Source organism: Larimichthys crocea, chromosome XXIV, assembly GCF_000972845.2.
Source record: "Larimichthys crocea isolate SSNF chromosome XXIV, L_crocea_2.0, whole genome shotgun sequence".
Classification (NCBI taxonomy): Eukaryota; Metazoa; Chordata; class Actinopteri; family Sciaenidae; genus Larimichthys; species Larimichthys crocea.
In genome coordinates, this window is record NC_040034.1 from 10,496,961 (window position 1) to 10,519,114 (window position 22,154).

General features: G+C 39.7%; 1 protein-coding gene across 2 annotated transcripts; it reads right to left on the reverse strand.

Annotated features, from left to right (window-relative positions):
* Positions 1-3,276: 3,276 nt before the first annotated feature.
* On the reverse strand, positions 3,277-9,960 carry LOC104922134 (14-3-3 protein beta/alpha-1). Of its 2 annotated transcripts, none has more exons than XM_010734880.3 (6): positions 9,829-9,960; positions 8,832-9,296; positions 5,092-5,215; positions 3,990-4,153; positions 3,793-3,888; positions 3,277-3,370 (listed from the first exon to the last, which is right to left on the reverse strand). In XM_010734880.3, exons 2-6 carry the CDS (start codon positions 9,123-9,125, stop codon positions 3,296-3,298), a joined length of 753 nt encoding a protein of 250 aa, XP_010733182.1. In that variant the 5' UTR covers positions 9,126-9,296; positions 9,829-9,960; the 3' UTR covers positions 3,277-3,295. The 2 variants fall into 2 exon arrangements, with proteins under 2 accessions (XP_010733182.1, XP_010733183.1); XM_010734881.3 differs by having other exon boundaries at positions 9,833-9,959.
* Positions 9,961-22,154: the final 12,194 nt, after the last annotated feature.

Here is a 22,154-nt window from a genome sequence, read left to right on the forward strand (position 1 = left end):
TTTGAACTTGGTTATAATCTTATAACCTGGGTCAAGCTGCTTTATCAGTCGCCTCTTGCCTCCGTACTGACCAATTCCTCTAGATCTCCCTATTTCCCCCTGCAACGAGGGACAAGGCAGGGATACCCACTTTCCCCACTCTTATTTGTCCTTGCTATTGAGCCCCTGGCTTATGCTCTACGGTCCCTCAGGGGCAATGAGGTAATCTACAGAGGAGGGGTAGCAAACAAGGTCTCTTTATATATATGTAACAAATCCCTATGAATCCATCCCCAATATAAAGTCTGCTCTGAAGAAGTATGGTGAGGTCTCAGGTTATAAGTTGAACTTATAGAGCGAACTGTTTCCAATCAACAAAACTGCCCAAAGCCTTTCATACTCACATTTTCCATTTAAAATAACAAATTCAGTTAAATATTTAGGAGTGGTAGTAACAAGAGGTATTAATGGCTCGTTCAATGCAAATTTTAAGCCACTATTTGAGCACACTGTGAATTTGAGATCTCCCTATCACTTTGTCAGGTAGAATCAATGCGGTAAAAATTAATGTTTCTATTCAAAACTATACCGATACTAATACAAAAATCCTTCTTTACATCCATTGATAAAATAATTTCTACTTTTATTTGGAATAAGAAGAGACCTAGAATTAGGAAAATGGAAAAAAAATGGAACACAACTCATGCTATCTGACATCTTTGACTACCCTTTTGTTTTCTTCAATGCCTCTATCATTACAGTATGTCAGGAACAATCCCATTGTAATACAGTCTGAAAATATGGTCCATTGTTAGGAAAAACTATGGCTGGCAGAGTGGTTCTCTACTTGCTCCGGTTCACTGCAGCCACCTCTTCTCTCCGTCCATCATGGATGACTCTTATGGATTTGGATGCAGGGTGGTGTGGTCAACATGAAGGCTCTCTTTATAGATAATATATTTCCTACCATTGAACAACTGAGGCATAAATTTAATTTACCACAATCAAATTTTTTTCAGATTCCTCCAGGTTTGTAGTTACATCAAAGCTAATACTCCCTCTGCCTGATGAGTTGCCCATGGAAACCCTGTTTTCCTTTGAGCCCTCGGAACACTGTCCGATGTTTTCAAAATGGTGATTGAACCAAATCCTATGATAGCCATTTTTTGTGTAGCAGGAGACGTGACAACCTGACAAAATTTGTTACTTTGCTAGCACGAAGACTCCATTGGAAGTCATTGAAGGTGATGCAGTTTCTTAAGCTAGAGAAACTGAGGCACACAATACACGGCCCCTCTGATAAATTTGACCGAATTTGGAAACCATTTATCGACTATATCAGAGCTAAGCAAACCCCTACACTACTGACCTTTAAACTGCAGAGCCTCTGGCCAGAAGGTGGCAGGGAGAAGCCTGAATCCATCCTGTAAAATCTTTATCTGTATTTTCCTTTGAGTAGTAGTAGTAGAGGTATAAAGACAAAGGCATAAAAGACGTATAAAATAGAACTACTCAACTAAAGCCTCAAAATTGAACAAGCACTGTGCTTCAGTAAAGTAAGTATTCTCCACCATTGCCAAAGATATATTGATCACAACATAAAGTAAATCATCTGTACAGACAGTTGTCTGCATACAGTTCATTTCTATTATGTATGATGTAAAATCTTGACCAACACTGATGTATGACATTCAGTGTATTCAGCTATAACACAAAGATCAATCAATCAACATATATCATTATATTTGTTTCTTTTCTCTTAATAAACAGAGGTAATGTTCCGTCATTGGGAATAATTGCTCTCTGTTGTCAACCGTCGGCTCTCCAAGTACCATCAGCATAACAGACATTAAAATACGGTAGGCCGACCCTATTCAGCTACAGACGGAGGAAGGTTTATTATTGACTGTCAAATCCTGAACAGAACCAGTTCAAGAACCATAAAGAACCTCCTGATCTTCAGAGATTCCTCCATGCACCACTCAAGAGTGTTTGCATACCACAGTTTGAGGACAAGTGGTTTAGGGAAAGAGGGCAATAAATTCAGTAAATGCTGAATCTCCACACAAAAATACAACATAAACTTTTAATACACAAGATATTAAATCAATTGAAATTCTTTAAAATAAGTTAAATATAATTTCTCAGGTTGTCAAAGCAATTTACAGGTCAAGTTTGGCACGAGTAGATAAGAGATCATTTACAAACATCCAAGTACGTTATGAAGCAACTAAAATAAACACACAGACGAACTTGAACTTGGTTTATAAAATGTTTTATTCATGTTAACATAGCTGATACATAGGGATTCAAACAGTTCCACAAGGCTTTTTGGGGACTACAATTGAATGAATAGCAAAACAATAGTGGTCCAAATCTCTAATGACAAATCACTGGACAGACTAACAAATCACCCTCCTGTAGGATGTGTACAAACCTGCATTGAAAATGACTAAACTTGACACTTGGACTTGTGTGTGTTACAGCATTTGTTCCCATTCCAGTGTAATATCTCAAGAGACATGCATGACAGAATTGTCTTCTTCCCATTAAAAAGGTCCCTGCGTTTTGGTCAGACAAGCCCCACCACCACCCACCCACCCACCCCCTTCCCAAACAGGCATGCTTCAGTGAAAGAGTGGCATCATAACCAGGGCAGAAAGTGAGGATTTTAACCAATTGGCACTACTTGGCTGCATTATAGTATTTGTTGCCAGCATGTAAAGTGCTCTAGCTTTCCCTGCAGTATGAAAATTTAATCCGTTTAAAGTTGGACTTCAGCTGCTGTAACCGTACCACGTAACTGCGTAGAGACAGACAGTAAAACCCTAATCATTCAAAACAATCACAAAACCCAAAAACGGGGTATGTGGGGCGGGGGGTCTTTTGAAAAAAAAAAAAAAAAAAAAAAATCAAAACTTTCCTCAATTGATGGGATTTTAGGCTTCCAGTTGTTCACCAATGGGACTGCCTCTAAATTTAGCTAAGAGTCTGATACCATATCAAGCTATCAATCACTTTTCTACAGCTGAAAATGCACAAATGGGAAGGCCAGGACAAACACAATCAAAAGGAATGGAGGGGGTTTCTCTTTTCACCAGTTGTCCAAATCTGCGTTGTGAAAATCATTTTATTTTATTTTTTTATTTCCTTACAGACTTTTGAGCAATGGGTTTCATTGGTGAGAATGTTTGAGTGAAGCAATAAGGAATGAAGGATGGTAAAAAGTTTTTTTTTCTTTTATTGTTTTTGGAGATGACCCCGACATTGAGGGTGTGTGATTTTTTTATTTTTATTTTTGTTTTATTATTATTATTTATTTCTCATTCTCGCCACCCTCTTCTGCTTCTCCACCTTCGCCCTCCTCAGCAGCGTTGTCTGATGTCCATAACTGGGGAGAGAAACATGTTTGAAGTTTAGTCATACATCCGAACTCTTTCACCCACAGTTTCTTTCTCGCAGATCAAAAAGTATTATGCATAATGTAGAAATTTTAAGTGCAGCAAATACTAAACCTAAATCTTTATATATACACATTTTACAGTACAAGACCATCAAATCAGGGTTCATGCACATATTGGCCAATGAATTTCCAAGGATGTAACCCTAGTTTTATTTTAAATTTGTATGAAATCCTTTAAGTGTGAAGGTTCCTAAACCTTCGGGGATTTCAAAGCACATTATTATAAACCCCAATTAATACCCATGTACCCATTTTTAGGATTAATCACATCTCACAAATGCGTTCCACAACATGGCACTTTTGTCACACAGTGAGGATCATTTCTGTGCCGTATGAGAGTGAACACTCACTGTCAGGTTGTCTCTGAGGAGCTGCATGATGAGAGTGCTGTCTTTGTAGGACTCTTCATTTAGCTGGTCCAGCTCTGCAATGGCTTCATCAAATGCCTGTAAGCAAAAAGGAAATTTGAAAGATGAGATAGATAGATAGATAGATAGATAGATAGATAGATAGATAGATATTTTTTTGTGTGAGGTAGTCTACTCACTCCTTTAGCCAATTCGCAAGCTTTATCTGGGGAGTTCAGGATCTCGTAGTAGAAGACGGAGAAGTTGAGCGCCAAGCCTAAGCGGATGGGATGTGTGGAGTCCATCTCAGAAGCGCTGATATTACGTGCCTCCGTGTATGCTGTCTGTGAGTTGTCAATGGTCTCTGGAGACAGAAATGAACAGGACAGTCAATGTATGTACATGTCAAGGTCAAGATATATCATTTTAAAAGTTTGACTTTACCAACATTTATCCAGAGATACAAAATAAAACATTTGAACATGAGATTAAAGCAATGATTTGCCTGTACAAAAACAATTTTGTATTTTCATTTTTTGTTTAAATGTGAGAAGTCTGGCATATTTTAATATCTGGTCATAATGTCCAGTGAATAGAATTAATTCCAAGCACAATTATAATTCAAATACTGAGTCATCATCACTCCATCCTCTCAGCACTTTGGGAATATGCTGAACGGGCAATCTGAACCATTATTCGTCACTTTGGAAATTAAAATCAATATAGAAAGGGGCAGGAGATATATTGTCACATTGACAATAAAGTGAATATTACTGCAGTACCAAATCACTGAATTGTTGAATATATGTTTTATTAAAGTTATTTAAAGGAGCAAAAAGGGACATGGAGCAGTGACAGCCGACACAGACAGTGGTAATGATTTAACGCTAAGTTTTTCCAGAAGTAAACTCCCTTAACAAGTTTGAGAACTAGAGCATTGTAGACATTAACTAGATAATAACTCAGTAATAATTTAATACCTTAAAAAAAAACATAATAGAGGTTCAATTGTTAGTCCACCATGGTGAGCCATGTTTCTACCTATAACAAACGAACTAAACACTGCCTCTAGATAGGGAATTTCCCCCTTTTTTTTCCATTTCATGGCCACCGTAGTTTCTAGTTCTAGTTTTTCCTTCCTGCTAGAAAGATGACTTGAGGTGAGGCGTTTGCTATGACCAGCTACATGACTAAATGCAGGGGGGGAGACTTTCCACTATAAAAAAAACTGAAAGCTTAACATGAAGGTGTTTCTTACAGAAATAAATGAAGCAAAATAATGGAGCACAACTGTAAACTCACTCTTTTTGTCGTCTCCTTTGGCAACTTCAGCAAGGTATCTATAGTAGTCACCCTTCATCTTTAGGTAGAAGACTTGGCTTTCTGGGTTTTTGGAGTTTTTAATTAAATGTTCATCCAGCAGGGTCTGTGAAGAGAGTAAATGTCAGGTTAAAACAATTAGATGCACTCTGTTAATGGTCAACGGTAAGACGTTTTCCAACAAATCAACCAAACCACAACACACTGTGACAGATGATGAGCCAAATCTGAAGTATGATTTCATATAATCATCGGCTGAAAGAGCGATCACACTATATTGACAGAACAGAAACCAACTGTGCCAAACAGGGCACACGTTAAAGTGTGAGAACAAACACATCCACACTGCATGGTACAACACTAAGTATAGGTGGGGCTCTGCCATCATGAGCATCCCATTAGCCTCCATGAGGAATGCGCGATACGTCATCGTTTACGATATATCGTCAAAAACATTCCCCACGGTAAGAATATGTCACCCCATGATAAAAACGATAAATTCCCATTGATGATGTATATATGTGTGCGACACACTCGCAGCCCAACACCCATACTGACAAACATGGTGGAAGGCCGAGCAGATACGCCAGGCAGCGAGGAGCTCTTTCCTCGCGCTCCAGCCGCCAATCAGAGACTATCCAGGTGGATTCACGGACTAAACTCTGATCATCTACCTGTGTGTGTGTTCTGACTTTGATTATTTCATGTACCAGCTTCTAAATCTGTGTCTGACTCGCAATTTACGCCGCAAAATATAATGACACGAAGAAGTTTAGTTCAGATAGATAGATAGATAGATAGATAGATAGATAGATAGATAGATAGAGCCTCGATAAAGCTCATAGGTGTGATTGGCAAAGGACAAAGGCAGGAAAATATCCAGCGCAGTGATAGATTTATAGTCAGATTAGCCTGAATTGGTGTTTTATTTATCGTCTTTTTATCGTTACTGTGATAAATAACAGAAATTAACGGGATACATTTTTTAGTCCATATCGCCCATCGCTACCCTCCATCCACCAGAGAGCACTACTCCCTTTGTGTTTCATAGCTGCTCGGCTAAATAAGACAGATAAACGGGCACAGCTCTGCTCCATCAGGAGCGAAGTGCATGTGCTCACCCAGTGCCATTTAGAAGAAACATTTTTCTCAGTTTCAGCTAAAGTCGCTCCAAAATAATCTACAACCAGGCCAGGCCTCTAGTGTGTCCCCAACTGTCTTCTGCCCCAGATTCAACACACTTTCGATAAGGACTCTCCTCTAGTCAGCACTGCACAGCAAAGTTAGAGGTCTTATTGTGTTCTTTATTCCCTACTGAGATTTACTCAGTAATGAGCTGTCGCATTAGCAAAGTTAAGGCGCAAGTGTCAGACACAATTGCTACATGAAACCGCTTGCACGCTTGCAGAATGTGCGTGCCAGCTCAGCCTCCATCTCGTCTATATGGTGCTGAAATGAGATCAAAGGTAACAGGGTCACTGTAGTTTAGCTTTGAAGGAGAGGGCAGTATTCAGTTGTTGCATTCTGCAGCCTCGCCACTAAACCCTACAGACAGGATCTTCACAATTAAATTAAAACTGAATGTGTTTTAGAATTAAAAGTGTCAACAGCAGCTTTCAGTGTTTACTCTCTAAAAGCTAGTTTTTAAATACAGCAAAAGGATTTAAACACTATAATAGTAAAATAAATTAATCTAACAAAAAGATAAAATGTTAAAAATCACATCCTGTGATTACACTCCAGACTGAGTAATCTGTCTTTCAATGGACATGGGAAGATTACCAGGGCTAATCTGTGTCAGTGAAACCGTGGATTATGTTCAAGTTAACTGATTTAAAGAGCAGATTAACCGTTCAGAAAGAAAGAAAGCGCACGGGCAACACCTCAACCATGATGACTGCTATATGGTGTTTAGAAGAGATATCATCTTAGCCTTCAACAAATTTAATTTTAAAAAATGTTAATGGAAAAAAGAAAGAAAGAAAAAAAAAAAAAGCTTTCCCATCCAAACCCAGGAAGAAAGAAACCCTCGTCTGAGCCAAACCCACCGCAGCAGCCACTCCCCAGTCATTTACTGACACAAAGATTGGCTCCGCTGAAACATGTGTATGTCTCAAGTGCTAAGCTTTCTTCTTTCACTCCATGATCAGCACAATAGACAAGAAGAGTGGCCTCACTCTCTGCGCTTTCACACAAAGCTCCGATTTGAGTCATCGGTATACTCATAAGAAAGCTGAATTTAAAGGCTGACTGGTTATGCGTGAGTTCCTTTACATGTCAGGAATTTATCTGTTTTTTCCAAGCATGAACTAATTCCTCTTTTTTTACTTAGCAACACTACAATTAACCAAGACAGGTTTCCTGGTTTGATCTCAACTCAGCAAATATGATAATGAGACATAATACATATGCTGAAAGAAGCTGATTCACATTTGTCTTGTCGAGGTATAGCCCGTGCTCCGTACTCCGAAAAAAGACTGCAGGGCCTGAATCTGCTCAGCAGGCACCCTGTCTGGTCTACAAACCCTACAATCACATCCTGTGTGGAAACTGGAACCCAAAACATCCCCCAAGCCTCTTCTGCTTCCCAATTGAGACCTGCTTTCAGCTGAGATGAAAGTCTGTCTGGTTTCACAGTCTACTGTGCAGAAAACCCAAGACAGAGAGGGGCACACAAGCCGACTTGTCTAACTGCGGCCTCCGCTCTTCTGCCTTTGTGTGTGCGTAAGTAACTTGTCAGGCTTCTGCAGACAAGTTATGGCATGAGGGCTGACACACCCTCCTCTGCTGACAAACCTTCAGTCAACACTCAGGAGTGGAGATACTGAAAGCTGAGTCACAGATGTGCAAGTGCCTCAGGAACACACATGGAAAGCTGGTTGAAAAAGAACGGGCCCTGCAGCCAAGACTTTAAAAGCCGCTCAGGGAAATTATCTCAATCTTACAGCTAAGCTTCCACCCAGATCTCTTCTAATCCAGTATCAAAGCAGGATAGAAATAATGGAAAGCACCAATCTGTGCTGTTGCGTTAGATTAAACAAGAGGTGAAGGCATGACCCCGGTAACATTTGAGAATGCATTTAGTTCAAGAATCAAGCACTGTCTCGTTGATTTGAATGAGTGACTGCTGGAGGGCGTCATTTATGGTGATCTGTACATAGGTTAATGGGATTCAGGGGGAAGTCCGAGTTGCTTGTGCGTGTAAATTCTGCCACATTGGCCTCATATCTGGCAGATTAAACCGCATGGATACAGATCACAGCACAGCTTTCCAGAACGAGAGTATACAGCGGATCTTTCCGAGCTCTCTCCACCCATTTAGACACACCTTGTTGGTGTAGTAACTGTGACCTTTTGTCAGTTCACGCCCTCACAATGTTTCAAGTCCATTGTTCTAAATCCAGATTCCCCAAGGCAGGAACAGTGGGAGGACTACATAATACTTCCTTGTCCTCTCCAGTTTTAGGAGGCCATATTTATACAACATACATAGATCACAGGAAGCAGGGTAGATGCCATTTGACACACATTATTGTACCAACAATGACTCGTCACTTCAGCTGTGCAGGGATCAAGGCAGACATGTTAACCTTTAAGATGAGTAAATATAGTTTCTTCCACCTAAATACAATACAGTTATAGGGATCATAGATTGAACTTTGATTGAGCAGTTACACAATATAGCTCTGCTTTAGTATTTAAAAAAAAAGGTGACACTTTACCAAAACGTTGTTGCAGATGTCTTGCAGCTCGAGCTCCACCTTCTCCCGATACTCCTTGACCATCTGCTGCTTCTTCTCACCGGCCTCTGCCTTAAGTTCGATACTGGACAAAACTCTCCATGAGGATCGCCTTGCCCCAACCACGTTTTTGTAGGCGACGGACAGCAGGTTCCTCTCCTCGTTTGACAGCTCCCCTCCCTTCTCTGTAACCTCCTTCATGCTCTCTGCCATGTCGTCGTAGCGCTCAGCCTGCTCCGCCAGCTTGGCCTTCTGAATAAGATCCGCTCTATCCATAGTTTATTTTTATTTTTTTTGGCGTTGGGGTACTCAAGCCAAAAAAAAAAGAGAAGAGAAAAAAAAAGAAAATCCGGGAGTTTGTCACAGTCAAAAGGACTATGGAGTTGAAGAATGGGTGCAGGGGGGTGAAGGATCGACGATGTTATTCCCCAACAGTAACGTTACAAGCTGCGAAAACAAACAAACAAAAGAGTTGAGAATTAGTAGGTGTATAAGCAAACTGGAGGACAATCGATTATTATGATCGTGACATTGAACGACATGCATCCGTGTGTGACGAGCTGCAGACGGGCAGTAGTAGCTACAGTTAGGTAACGGCAGAAACCCCGTTTTCACACACGCTCGCTTTTTTTTTTTCTTCTTTTTTTTTAACTACAATTACCGCGCAGAATTTAATAACCTACGGTATGGGAGGGGGGAAAAATATGTTTTTAAAAATGTTTTTTTTTTTTTTTTCTAAATCTGCCTTGCGGGTCCGTTCCGCACAGCAACCCGCCACAAAGCTGTCTGGAGCAGCAAGTTAGCACAGAGCTAGCTGGCGTTAGCTACAGCGGCCACTCCTTTCAATGAAAAAAAAAATGTCCCGTTAGCGCGACTCATACAGAACACCAAAACGAACCGTTATCTGTCTGTAAAGCGAGCGACCCGCTGACAGTGTATTTAGAGTAAAAGAATAAAGTAATTAATCATAGTTTCTAACCTACTGAGGTCCAAATTTGCTCTTCAAATTGATCCGATTTGAGAGGTTGGTCCGAAAGGCAAAGAACGGCAGCAGCAGCGAAAATACAACTGAACTTAGCTAAAATAGGGCGGTTGAGCCCTGCGTCGATTCACCAATCATAAGCCGCAATGTCACCTGATCGACAGGAATGTTCAGCGGCGTTGACCAATGGTTGCTCAGCGCGGGGGAAAGAGGCGGGTCTTGGAGGGTAGTTTGACAGACCGGAACGCTGCAGCGGTTGGGGCCACGGGGTTTCCTCCAATTAGAGCAAGGGATGAAGACGTCATCGCATTGCCATGGTGATACTCATCCAATCACTCCCTGCTTTCACACGGTGGAGTCACTGTAGGCGGGTGTGGCACTCACTTGACACATTTATCTTTCTTAGGTTTTTATTTAGAGATTATCTGGTGGCATTTTGTAATGTTCTTATTGTGAACATCTCATAGACAGGAGCTGTGTGTATAGCCGAATGTGGCATATCTGTCTGTGGCATTATAGACCTCCAAAAACTTGAAAAACTGAGGAAGAGATGGACTTTGATATTAGGACAGTGGTTCTTAACCTTGTTGGAGGTACCGAACCCCACCAGTTTCATATGCTCATTTACCAAACCCTTCTTTAGTAAAAAATAAAATATGATTTTTTTTACTGGTGCACAAAATGAACCGTGCATTAACATCACCTTGTTCAAATAACAAAACCAACACAGTGCATGAACTCACAACAACTTACCTCAGTGTGACTTCTGCTGTTGCCTTTGAGAGACCAGTTCAGATATGCGTGGCTTCACCTTGGCAAGTGCCAGTCTCATGTCATTTTCACAGCAAAGTCTGTTCCTTTTTTTAGTTTTAATGTCCAGCATCCTCAAAAAACGATTGCTCACAAAGATATGTAACAAATGGTATAAAAAATACCAGGGCGGAGGCTCCACCGAACCCCTGAGACCGACTCACCGAACCCCTAGGGTTCGATCGAACCCAGGTTAAGAACCACTGTATTAGGAGATTGCAACAACTCCAGCCTTATCCTTATATCCTTATCCTTATATCCTTATCCTTATCCTGGACAGGTACAGAGCAAGACAAAGAGCAAAAGGGCAAACTGTTATTGGACCTATATGGTATACATAATTCTTACAGTTTAATAAACATGTGAGGTATCGAGGAGTGAAATCAAGTTGACTTTGACTGGTAGGATTGAAATGAATTGTTTTCGACACACTCAGGTCAGATAATGAAGCAGTTGGTCAAGGCAAGCCAGTTTTATTGTTATTTTGATTTAGTTTTCGCCAAGGACCAAGGTGCCACATGAAACTTAAAACATAGTGCAGACAGGTCTACGATAAAGTACACACTCAAAATACAAAAAAAAGCTACATAAAGTGCAGTACATTCAGACAAAATGACAAGAAACAGACTTGGAGGTGTATGTACATATGCTACAAATGTTTATATACGGTATGACTATAGTGGGTATAGTAGGTTTATATTGAATAGAATTAAATAGCAGCATGGATATAGGTGCAATGTGCAGATTTCTTTTTATGTTTGCTGTTGTATTAACAGTCTAAATGCTAAATGGTAATCTAGCCTCGATTACACAGAGCTCTAAATTGATTGTCCTCTATATTTCCGGTCAATCCGTGGTAATCAAAAAGCTACTTCAACCAGCCTGCTGGTAGTAAACAAAATCTAATGTCGGTATGGACATATTGCAGTTTAATTGACTATAACAGGATACAATATTCACAAATAGTCTACAGAGGGGTCTGTAGATTGTCTCCCAGTGTTATTAGTAATCCCATCCTTTACTAAACTAAATGATGGTTCATTTATTGCATATTTTACAGGGACATAAAAGGACACTTGACTATCGTCTGGTATCTCAGTGATGGGCTGTGCTGTCCCACTGTGTGTAGGGGATCAAAATGGCCTCTGTACATCCTGGGAAGGATCAGTTTTCACTCTGGAATGTCCCCTGCCTGGACACCTGAAATTCTACCTTAAACCTTTTGGCAATAGGCGAGCAAACAAGGATTGACTCATGCATGCTGGTATGCTAGTATTTTTGCTGTATAAGGGTTAGGTTGGCATTATTCTGTATTTTTTCTTATTGTTTGCAAATCTCATGAAAAGACCAAAACCAATCATCTGTTTTTTTTGTCTCTTAGTCCTTTCAGACTGTCTCTGTCTGTGTCCCCACATCTCTTGATTCCAAATATAGTCAGTTTCTTAAAATAAATAGCAATAGCAAAATCACAGTTAATGATTAAAGAGGTAAACTCTTACCTGTGTTACAGACTCTAAATGATGAATTGTTGACGTGAGCCAGATTGCGATGTGATTCAGTTTGAATTTTTCCTTAAATCTCTCGTGACTCCTCCCTGCCAACAAGTCCTCAGACCGCATCAGACAGCTGGCTTCATCATCAGGGAGTCGGCGCAAGAGCAGGCCTGCAGTCAACCGTGAAGAGGAAAAGAGTCAGAAAGTATATATCAAAATAGAACGACAGCTTTTTAAATGACTATATCCTTCACAATTGTTCCCTATTAGTCTGTAGTGTGATTATTGAGGTCCTGCAATCCGGCCCTTAACATAAAGAAGGAATAAATCTGTCTAACAAAGCAACTTGCAGAAAGTGTTTGCCTATTTTATAAAGATTTAATCCTGTCTGTCTATCTGTCTGTCAGGGCCTCGTATAGCTGATGCTTTGATTAAAGCTCTCATTAGCGTGACTGTTGTGTATGGAATGGTAAATAATAACCTGGTTACCTTAGTGATGCATAAGTACACAGAAGAAATAATATACTCTGAGGCTGTATTTCAATGTTTGTACTGTAGCCTTAGTAACGTTTACGTCTCAGTTATACTACTGTTTCTTCACATAATCGTGTCGTATAAGTCATCATAAGAATCACAGGAACTGAACGAGAGCTGCTGCCAGGTAGACAAGTTTCAGCTGAGACCAGCTACACCCAGGGGTTTCTACACGTTACACTCGCCAACGCCTTTTCATGACTTCAGCAGCTTGTCACCCGGCCTTCCTATGTGACTGACAGGTAAAGCAGCAGGGACGATGAATGAAACACCAAAGGTCAGAGTGACAAGGTTTGAATTATGTAAGAGAAGATATAGGCTTACAAAAGACCTTTGAAGAAGGTGGTGGCTGATGGTAAGATTTGAATAGGAACTGCCCTTATAATATTTTCCCGGAAACGTGCTATCTGATGTTTGAGCCACTGTAAGCTGTGCAGTGAATGAGTCACATATTAGAGAGAGAGCCACACACCTAAGACTGTTTGAATGCAGACACATTGCCCTATAATGTATACATATATTTATAGACCTTAATATATAGGAAATGAACTGATTATTTTCAAAGTGTTGCATTCAGTACTTTTATTTGATTGAAAAACTGATGTATTTAATTTTGATTTGATTTGTCTTTAGAGGTGAGAGGGTCTTTTCTTAATATTAAAGTGGCTAAAACTAAAGAGTTGATTGATTTTTGAAAGAATACCCCTGCCCTCTCTTCCACCATCAAGCTGTCGTTATCGTGAAGCAATACATGTACCTTGGCACCATCATTCATGACAAACTGACCTTCGAGCCACAAGTTGACACTATGTGAAAAAAATCTTTTTATCGTCTACAAGACTTTTATGAGAATGTTTTATTGTTATTTTATTGAAACTGTTCTTACCTTTGCTTTTGTGAGCTGGTATGGGTCCCTCACTTTAAAAAATAAAAACAGACTGCAGAATGTAGTTAATGTGTGTGTCAAAATTGCCCACAACTCTCTTAACAACTTAAATAGTTTGTACAAGACTAGGACCCTGAAGAAGGCCAAGTCAATCCTGGCTGACCCAAGTCACCGTGTGAACTGCTGTTTTATGTTATTATACCGTCAGGCCACAGATTTGGCCTACTAAAATTCAGAACAGATAGAAATCAAAACTCCTCTGTTTCTGCTGCCAAAGGCCTTTTGAACAGTCAAATGTGAAATGTGAAACTGTTTTGTAGCATCATCATTTACTGGCTATTTGTTACTTTTGTTTGTATTATTTGTGTCATTTATATTATGTTCTGCTGCTTCACAACCGATGTCCCTTGGGGATAATAAAAATTCCTTGAGCTTGACCGTCTTTGGTATTTTAGTCTTTTTAAAGTCTTTTCAAAGTATTTTAAAGTTTTAATAGTGTATGGTAGGCATTTGTCTCCTTTCCTAGGGTGATAGAGACATTTGTCCATTTGTCCATCCTGGGCTACTGTAGACATATGGATATAAAAGGTTTATTCTAAGAGAACAAAACAATTTTTATTTTCAGGTGACCATACACTATTGAAAACACAGTTATGCACATCCATCCAGCCATTATTTGTAAGCGCTTATCCTCCTCATTATGCAACATAATTTATTTCTGCCATATACTGAAAATAGAGCTGCTTAAAACTTACACACTGGACCTTTAAGTTATATTTAAAAGAACAGAGTGTTTTGTTCATTGCATACTCATACTGTTTCAGGTATTTAATACTCATCTAAGTTCAGGTTGTTGCTTTTTTTGTTCTCACCATGCCACAAACAATAAAATTACACAACAATAAAATTATTCAGAACTTAAATTGTTCCAACCTGCCTGCCAGGTGCAGATATGCCCTAAGTGAAGAGTGAATTCATTAATCCGCTCTGTCAGATTTTAATTAGTAGTTGAAAATGTTCATGACAGACAGCCAACTCTCCAAAATATCTCCAAGAATCATAAGCTATCTAATGTAATGTAAAAATTTTGCACCAAATGCTGAGGTGCAATCCAGACATGCTTTAAAAGTTGTGAATTAATGAGTTGCACTTTCTTTGTGTTATTTATTGCAAATACATCCGCTCCTGTTGGTACAAGCCGTGCAAATGTTTTCCGGAAAGCGCTGAAAAGTACCTGACCATGTGCTGTGTCAACACTGATAGCAGGCAGTGCATGAAGTCCCTCGTTTACAACCATCAGTGCAGGTCAGGATACATTACGACAGCTACAATTGCTCTTGACAGGAAAGAACATGAAGGTTCACATCCTGCGTATGGCCAAATCTAACCGCACAACAAGCCGTTTCTTGCCTTTATAAGTTCAGAGGAATCCACAGTAAAAGACTGATGAATAGTTTTCATTCATATGTTAAGAGCGCCTGCATCAAGAAAAAAACTAGATGTAATGCACTGATCTATACGACTAATGCAAGAGAACAAGTGTTTTATAAAATATAAAAGAAAGACTGCTTTGATAGATGTTTCGATATTGCAATGTGAACTGGGTAAAGTTTATATAGGAGCTACTGTGAGGATATGTAGTTTATATAAAGTGTCAAATTTCATTTTTTTCAGAAAAAAAAAAGCATTTTGACTTTCCTGCACAACCAAGTCCGCTCTTTAAATTTTAAAGTCTATCTTTGAATCACCACCTTACACTCCATAGGCTAAGAACTAAGACATCTATTCCTGTCATTAGACATGCTGTTCTCAGATGAAGAGACTCTATTCACAGTAGACCAGATGGCTATAAATAGCAATGGTTAATAGGTTGGGAAATCCCATGGCTTCAGCTCTAGATTTGAGCCGCTTGTGTGGATATTAGCCAGCAGCACGGTGGCTTCTATAGCTCAGGTTCACATTTCCCGTTGTTGAATCTGATACGTGAATCTTAGGTTTAAAATAATTGAGCTCAAGTGATAGAGATGTTCTACTCAGGCCTAAAACTTGAGACTCAAACCCAATCCTTACCCATGACTTTGAGAACGGATCCTGCAAATGCCAGATTTAAGACCCAAACCCAACATGAGACCTGAAGCTGCATTTTTGGTTAGTTTCGTCAATTACATTTGAAAACAACTAAACCACGACATGACCTGCAGGCTTCTGTGAATGTTTACAATTTTTGCTATTAATCATTAGACTGATGTTGCCATTATGTATCTCTGCAAGTCAGTATAATGGGTTGCATTCACATTTGTTTTGTTTGTGGATTTGGCAGACTGCTTTAAGACATTTTGAAATGTCAATGTTAAAACAAACTCAGTGCATATACAGGTAGTCAGACAATGTGATGATATACAGTACCCTGAGAGAAGACACATATCATACGTCTTACATACCATTTATACCACAGTACTTTTAAATAACCTCTGGGTGTATTATGCCTTTGTGGGTAATGTTGCAACATGTTGCTCACGGGATGACATATATACTTTTTGACAGTGACACCCAAGTTTAGTATTCTAAAGAATTGAATTGTGGGCTGCATGGTGCATTGGTTAGCACTGTCATCTCACAGTTTCCTGTTTTGAGTCTGCGTGTGCGGGTTTTCTCTGGGTACTCCAGTTTCCTCCCACAGTCCAAAGACATGCAGGGTAGTTTGTGACTCTGTAGGCGTGAATGTGACTGTGAATGACTGTTTAGCTCTATGTGTCAGCCCTATGATGAACTAGTAACATGTACAGGGTGTACCCCATCTTTTGCCCAATGTCAGCGGTTTTGGAAAATGGATGGATGGATGGATGGATGGATGGATGGATGGATGGATGGATGGATGGATGAATGGAAGCCAACCCTGAAGATTGCTGTGACGGTTAAACACTGAGCTGCCGTGCGGCCCACACAGTTCAACTGAATTCGATTCAGGAGTGGCTTATACTTAAATATAACACATCAACTGCTATGATATGTCAAAATAGCAACTGCTAAGGTCTAATGGCATTCATCTTGAAGGAAAGAATCAACATCTTTGCTTACGCCTACCTTCCACCACATCTGACCCACATCAGCCGGTTTGTGAACCCATTAAATAGTCTCCTTTAAGATGAATGTGATATGCTTTAAGATGGTAAGTAGGGGGAGTGAAGAAGAAGGAGATGATAATTCATCATCCAGAGAGGTGCTGAGAGGCAGGAGAGCAGTCACCCTCTTCTTCTCATATGAACAAGTGGGTTGGCATCTTGGGCTCTGCTCTCAACTATGATTCATTAACGATCAGGTCGGATGAGGTGTTTTGTCAAACCATACTGTAAAACGTTAACAAAAAATACACATTTACATACAATATTATATAACACATGTTTCAAAATTGTCATCTTATGGGACTTCAGGGTTTGTGTATCAATGTTCAGTTAATTATTTTTTTAATCTAAAGGTACAGGTTTGATAATGTTAATGGAAGAAGTTTTGCACTCGTAACCTGATGGCATTTATTAAGGGCTGATTAGTCAAATTTCCTACAGTATGTTATAGGTTTTCCAGACCTACCACCCACAGAACTGTACCAGCAGTAATGGCACACAAATACACACACACACACACACACACACACACACACACATCACTTTAATACTGTCTTTCATTTTGCCTCAGACCCTCGACGTGGAGTTTGTACGTTTCAACAGCATATTTACTGTGTTTGTGTGTGTGTGTGTGTGTGTGTGTGTGTGTGTGTGTGTGTGTGTGTGTGTGTGTAGCTGCTGATGGCAGGAGGTTGAATAATAGATGAGAGATGAATCCGTTTTCTGAACCTCATTAGTTTCTTGTTCTGTGTTTAAGAATCATTGACTTTCTCTTTAATAATGATTTGCTCAGTTCATTGTGTAATGAAAATGAAGTTTAGATGAATTCACAGACAAATGTATGTGTGATTGTTGGGGTTCATAGTATTATAAACCTAATTGTGTTTATTCGGTGGACGTGGCTGCTAAATGTGTGACTGTAAGAGGAGATGGTGGTCTTTGCTCCACACCGTGCAATGGTGGGAGGTCGTCTCATGACAATTATGCCTCTGTGCTCCAGTTCACAGCCCATCTCTCGGCTCTAATTAGATGTAATTAAAACACTTTCTTTCACTCTCCCTTACGCTGGCTGTCGCACACACAAATGCAGGATTTCAAAAGGGTGTAGGCTCTAATTAAAACCAACACAAAATGTCAGAGAATTATCAAGTAGGATTTAAACTCTCCTGCATTTTAGTAATGTCAGTGTGCTTTTTACTCATAGCTGGTGTAGTGGCGCTGACGTGCTGAGCTGCCTCTCTACTTATCTGTGCTCACGCTGGAAATCAGCCTCTGCATATTTGCATCCACTGCTCTTTAAACAGAGGTTGTGTGCATGTGCGTAAACTGCTGTGTGCATGCATTAGTTAGCTTGGTATGTTGGTTATAGTCACTCTTTAATTCTTTGACTGCTTATATAAATAATACATCAACTGTGCTCACTAAGTGCACATTACTGTACTGTACTGTCACACCACCAAAGCTTTATATACTGTATATATGGATATATATGTGGGTGTGCTGACCTGCTGGCCTTTCTGTCTAATAGGACACGCTTCCTGCAGCCATCACTGTGTAGCATGACCTTCATCAAAGTCAGCTAGCCTTCTCCTCTCCTCTCCTCTCCTCTCCTCATCTCATCTCCTCACAGTCAGCATGCGCAGTGTCTTGTAATCTTGTGAGAAATCACATGCAGCTTATAATGTCGCACCCTAAGACAGATGAGTAATCATTCTTGGATGCCCAAAGGGTTGGGAGGACCTTTATATAATTTACATGTTATCCAGACAACATTTAATTCTGCAGTTTGTATAGAGATCTAAAGAGGAGTTATGGCATCGTAGCGATGACACATTTGTCACTGGGGTCACTGAGGTTTTCATCGCTCACATTTTGGTATGGTGATTTCACAATGAGTAACATGTTTAAAGGAGGAATGAGACACAAACCAAGGGAGTGAATGTTTCATTGGAATTGTCTGAAACTGTCAATTGTATTAAAAATATGTGTTTGTAGGTCCTGTGCTGCCCTTCAAAGTGGGCCCTTCAATGTATGTGTGACGTCATTTTGAAGGTCAAAATTGCCATCTTGGCTGTCCTGCCTCTTCTGCCTCCTGGCTAATCTAAAGATCGACAAAGACGTGGGTCATCGGCGACATAACATAACATGTAACGTCGATGTAACTCAGGACGGTTGTGAAACTTACCAGCTTTTTTCATTGCACTCAACCTACTGACTGTGTAAAGAATGGACAGCGTATGAGTGATGTCACCATTTCACCAAGTCAGTGTTTCTGACCACTGCCATGCCTCTAAAAATCACAAAAACAAATGAGCCAAAGGGCCAAATGACACCTGGGTGTTCAAACAAGCCATCTGTAATGGCACCTACCTGTCAGTCAAAGCGACCATGCTGTTAATTATGCAGAACTTTAAGGCTAGATAAATACAAATTCAGACTCAGTGCAGTTGTCATGAACAAGGAAATTACCTATAGAGACCAAAACTGTTTTTTATACCAGGCTGTAAACATGTTTCTATATTTCTATATTTCTGCTGTGAAGTTGGACATTTTAACATGGGGACTTATGGAGACTGAGTCATTCTGCAGCCAGCCTCAAGTGGCCATTCATGGGAATTGTAGTTTTTGGCATTTTGGCATTGGCTTCACTTCAAAGCCGCAGAGGTTGGCACCTAGCTGGGACTGATTGGAGGCCTGCAAGATTCAGGACATTCAGTGAGTTGTTAAAGGATGATGTTAAATGAGTAAAATGTGTGTTCACCTTTTCGTCTTCTTTCCAAGGGTGTTCAGGTGAAAACAGTCCCCAGTGTAGCTGACCACCATTTAAAGGTTCTGGGACATACCATGTACTGATTAGGGTAGGGGGGAGTACACTTTAATGAGTTCATGAGGGGTTTTGATTATTTACTTTTGTAATATTTCACACAGTTAAAACATACAGAGCAATTGACAGTATAATAGTAAATGTGTATTTTAATCTCTTTTAATTTATCAGTAAAAGGCTATATAAGAATGCCAGTTTACACAACAACTGTTAGGAGCACTTTTTGCCTGGTGTCCACAGTATTTTTAAATATAAATATGGGGAAACACCTGATTAGTCTGCGTCTAACCTCTGCTGCAAGCCTCCTGCTTTTTGGAGTCCGCACAGTCACCATGGCACCTTGTTGACAATAGCAGGAAGTCTTCTGTACTTTGACGTATGGGATGCTCTCTGACTGACATACTTCTATTGCTTTATTTTTGCAAATGACTTGGGAAATAGTTCATGTAAAATCTATATAAATCTATACAAACAACTGATATCATAATAGGTTTTTCCCACATAAGTCTGTGAATATTCTTCTATGTATAACAATCACTATTGAAGCAATGATATGTAAAAAAAATATATATATATATATATGTAATTGATCCGATGGCTAAATGCAGTGCACGCATCCTGTAAGTCTCGACTCCACCTTGATTTGGTACAATCATTCTGACTCTTATCAAGCTGCGTCTAAGATATTTAATATTTGATATGGATTGCAGTAAAACTTCACTATGGTTCCTCTGCAAATCTTTCTGAAAGGTTTATTGAGGTTAGTCAAGATGCAGCACTCTTTAGACAGTATGTAGTGTTTGCCTCCTTCCCCACCTACGCTGCTTTCATAATGTATAGAGTCTGCTCAGAACCAGTTCTCCCTCTCATCTCTCTTTTTCACTGTGTTTCTCTTGACTGACTCAGCCTTTCCAGGGATACTCAGCAGTCAAACATGTTCAGACACACAGAGGTCACACTGGCTCATCACTGGCATAAAATCATGCTGCCTGTTCAGAACTGTGCCTGTTTTCCCCATTACATTCATCCTCCATGTCCTGTTCTTTTAACAAGCATGGAAGCACCTAAATTAACGTGTCCATACAGCGTCTCTCTCTCTCTCTCTCTCTCTCTATCTCTCTCCCTCTCTTTCTCTCTCTCTCCCAACACTCCCATATACAGCATCCTGCAGCATTTTCAGCCTCGAAGCTGCGGCTGCCAAGCATCATTCCACTTCGCTGCAGTGGTACTTGGCCGTAGAAGAGCCCTGAGCGAGGCTCTTTCTGGCAAGATTTTGTGCCTCTCCGTCGGGCTGCTCCATCTAGGCATCTGAGCCAGAAAACATGTTATACTAGCTGAAGGGGAGAGGGAAGAAATTAGCAGAGCGAACGAAAAAGACAGATAAGAAATGTTGGATATAATAGGATGAAGGTTATGCTTACAGGAAATGTGGAAATTTGAGGAAAGGAAAACAGTTATTTAGGATGTCTGTGGTGTAATCAGTCTCACTGCCACACTGGCTAAGTCAGCTGTGGTGTTATTAGCTGGTCCAATACAGTATGAGTAAGAAACGTCGAATAGGGTGAAGTTACCATTAAATGCTGATGTAGTGGCTGTTTTATCACTGTCTCCATTAATCTTGAAGTTAGAAATGCAGGAAAGCCAATCTCCAACTCAGCACTATAGAGACCTGATGTCGAGGTCAACAAAGAGCAGTCAACACCAAAAAAATCGATGAGGCTTGTCAAGAAGTATGATTGTTCTTTAGAGGTATATATAATGTAAGGCATTAGCCTTATGTACAGCAGTTTTATGGAACAATAAGGTTTGGTCTTACGTTGCATGCAAAAGTTATTTTATGGACTCCTAGACTTATTTTGTGTATGATTTGAAAATTTGTGTACATAAAGCCTGACATAGAGCCCTAAAATAACACCCAGGCTAAGACAAAACTGAAAAAGATAGGCTGTGGTCAGTGTGTGTGACTGAGTCATGCTATCGGTACAAAAAACATTATAGTTATGTCAGTCTGTTTCAAAAGTAGCCTTTTTTGACATGAGAAGAGCTCGCAAAGTAACTGGTTGCTCTTATTTTCAAGAGCAACCAGTATACATACACATTATAATATGACGCTAGATTTCACCGGGTAGATTTGCAAGTTTGTAAATCAAATTTATTTAAAGATTTAAATAATAATATTTTAATAATTTTTTTAAAAAGGCATCATGAAATGTAAATAAATTGTGTAAAATATGTTTTTATTATTCACTTTCATAATATATCTTAATGGATATAATTTTTATTTGACATTTCATTTGTCCTTTTTTCATATTTTCAAGTTTTCAGTTACACATTTCATGTCACTTTGCATTCAAATTAGTCATTTAGCTCCCTTTAGCTAAAGCACCAATGCCAATTTTATTAGTATACAGTGCCTACACATGTTGTTACCAGTTGACTGCCGTTAGCTAGACAAACAACCATGTCAAATTCAGTCTGAATGAACTAAATAAAACACATACACAGACATATTTTATTTGTTAGCATTGCTAGGTAGCTCGGTTTGAGTAACCACAAAGAAAATCTGTCTTTTTGATCGCTGCCGTCACTGTCAATGAGCTAATGCTGGGTCATAAGGCAAGCCCACAACCCCGCCTAGCATGTAGTAGTTAGTA

Excerpts from the sequence above, each read along its gene's own strand:
- LOC104922134 (XM_010734880.3), bottom strand. The coding sequence starts at position 9,125 with ATGGATAGAGCGGATCTTATTCAGAAGGCCAAGCTGGCGGAGCAGGCT. Across the intron at positions 4,154-5,091 it reads CAAAGGAGACGACAAAAAGA|AGACCATTGACAACTCACAG; the intron begins GTGAGTTTACAG and ends TTCTGTCTCCAG. Across the intron at positions 3,371-3,792 it reads TCCTCAGAGACAACCTGACA|TTATGGACATCAGACAACGC; the intron begins GTGAGTGTTCAC and ends TTCTCTCCCCAG.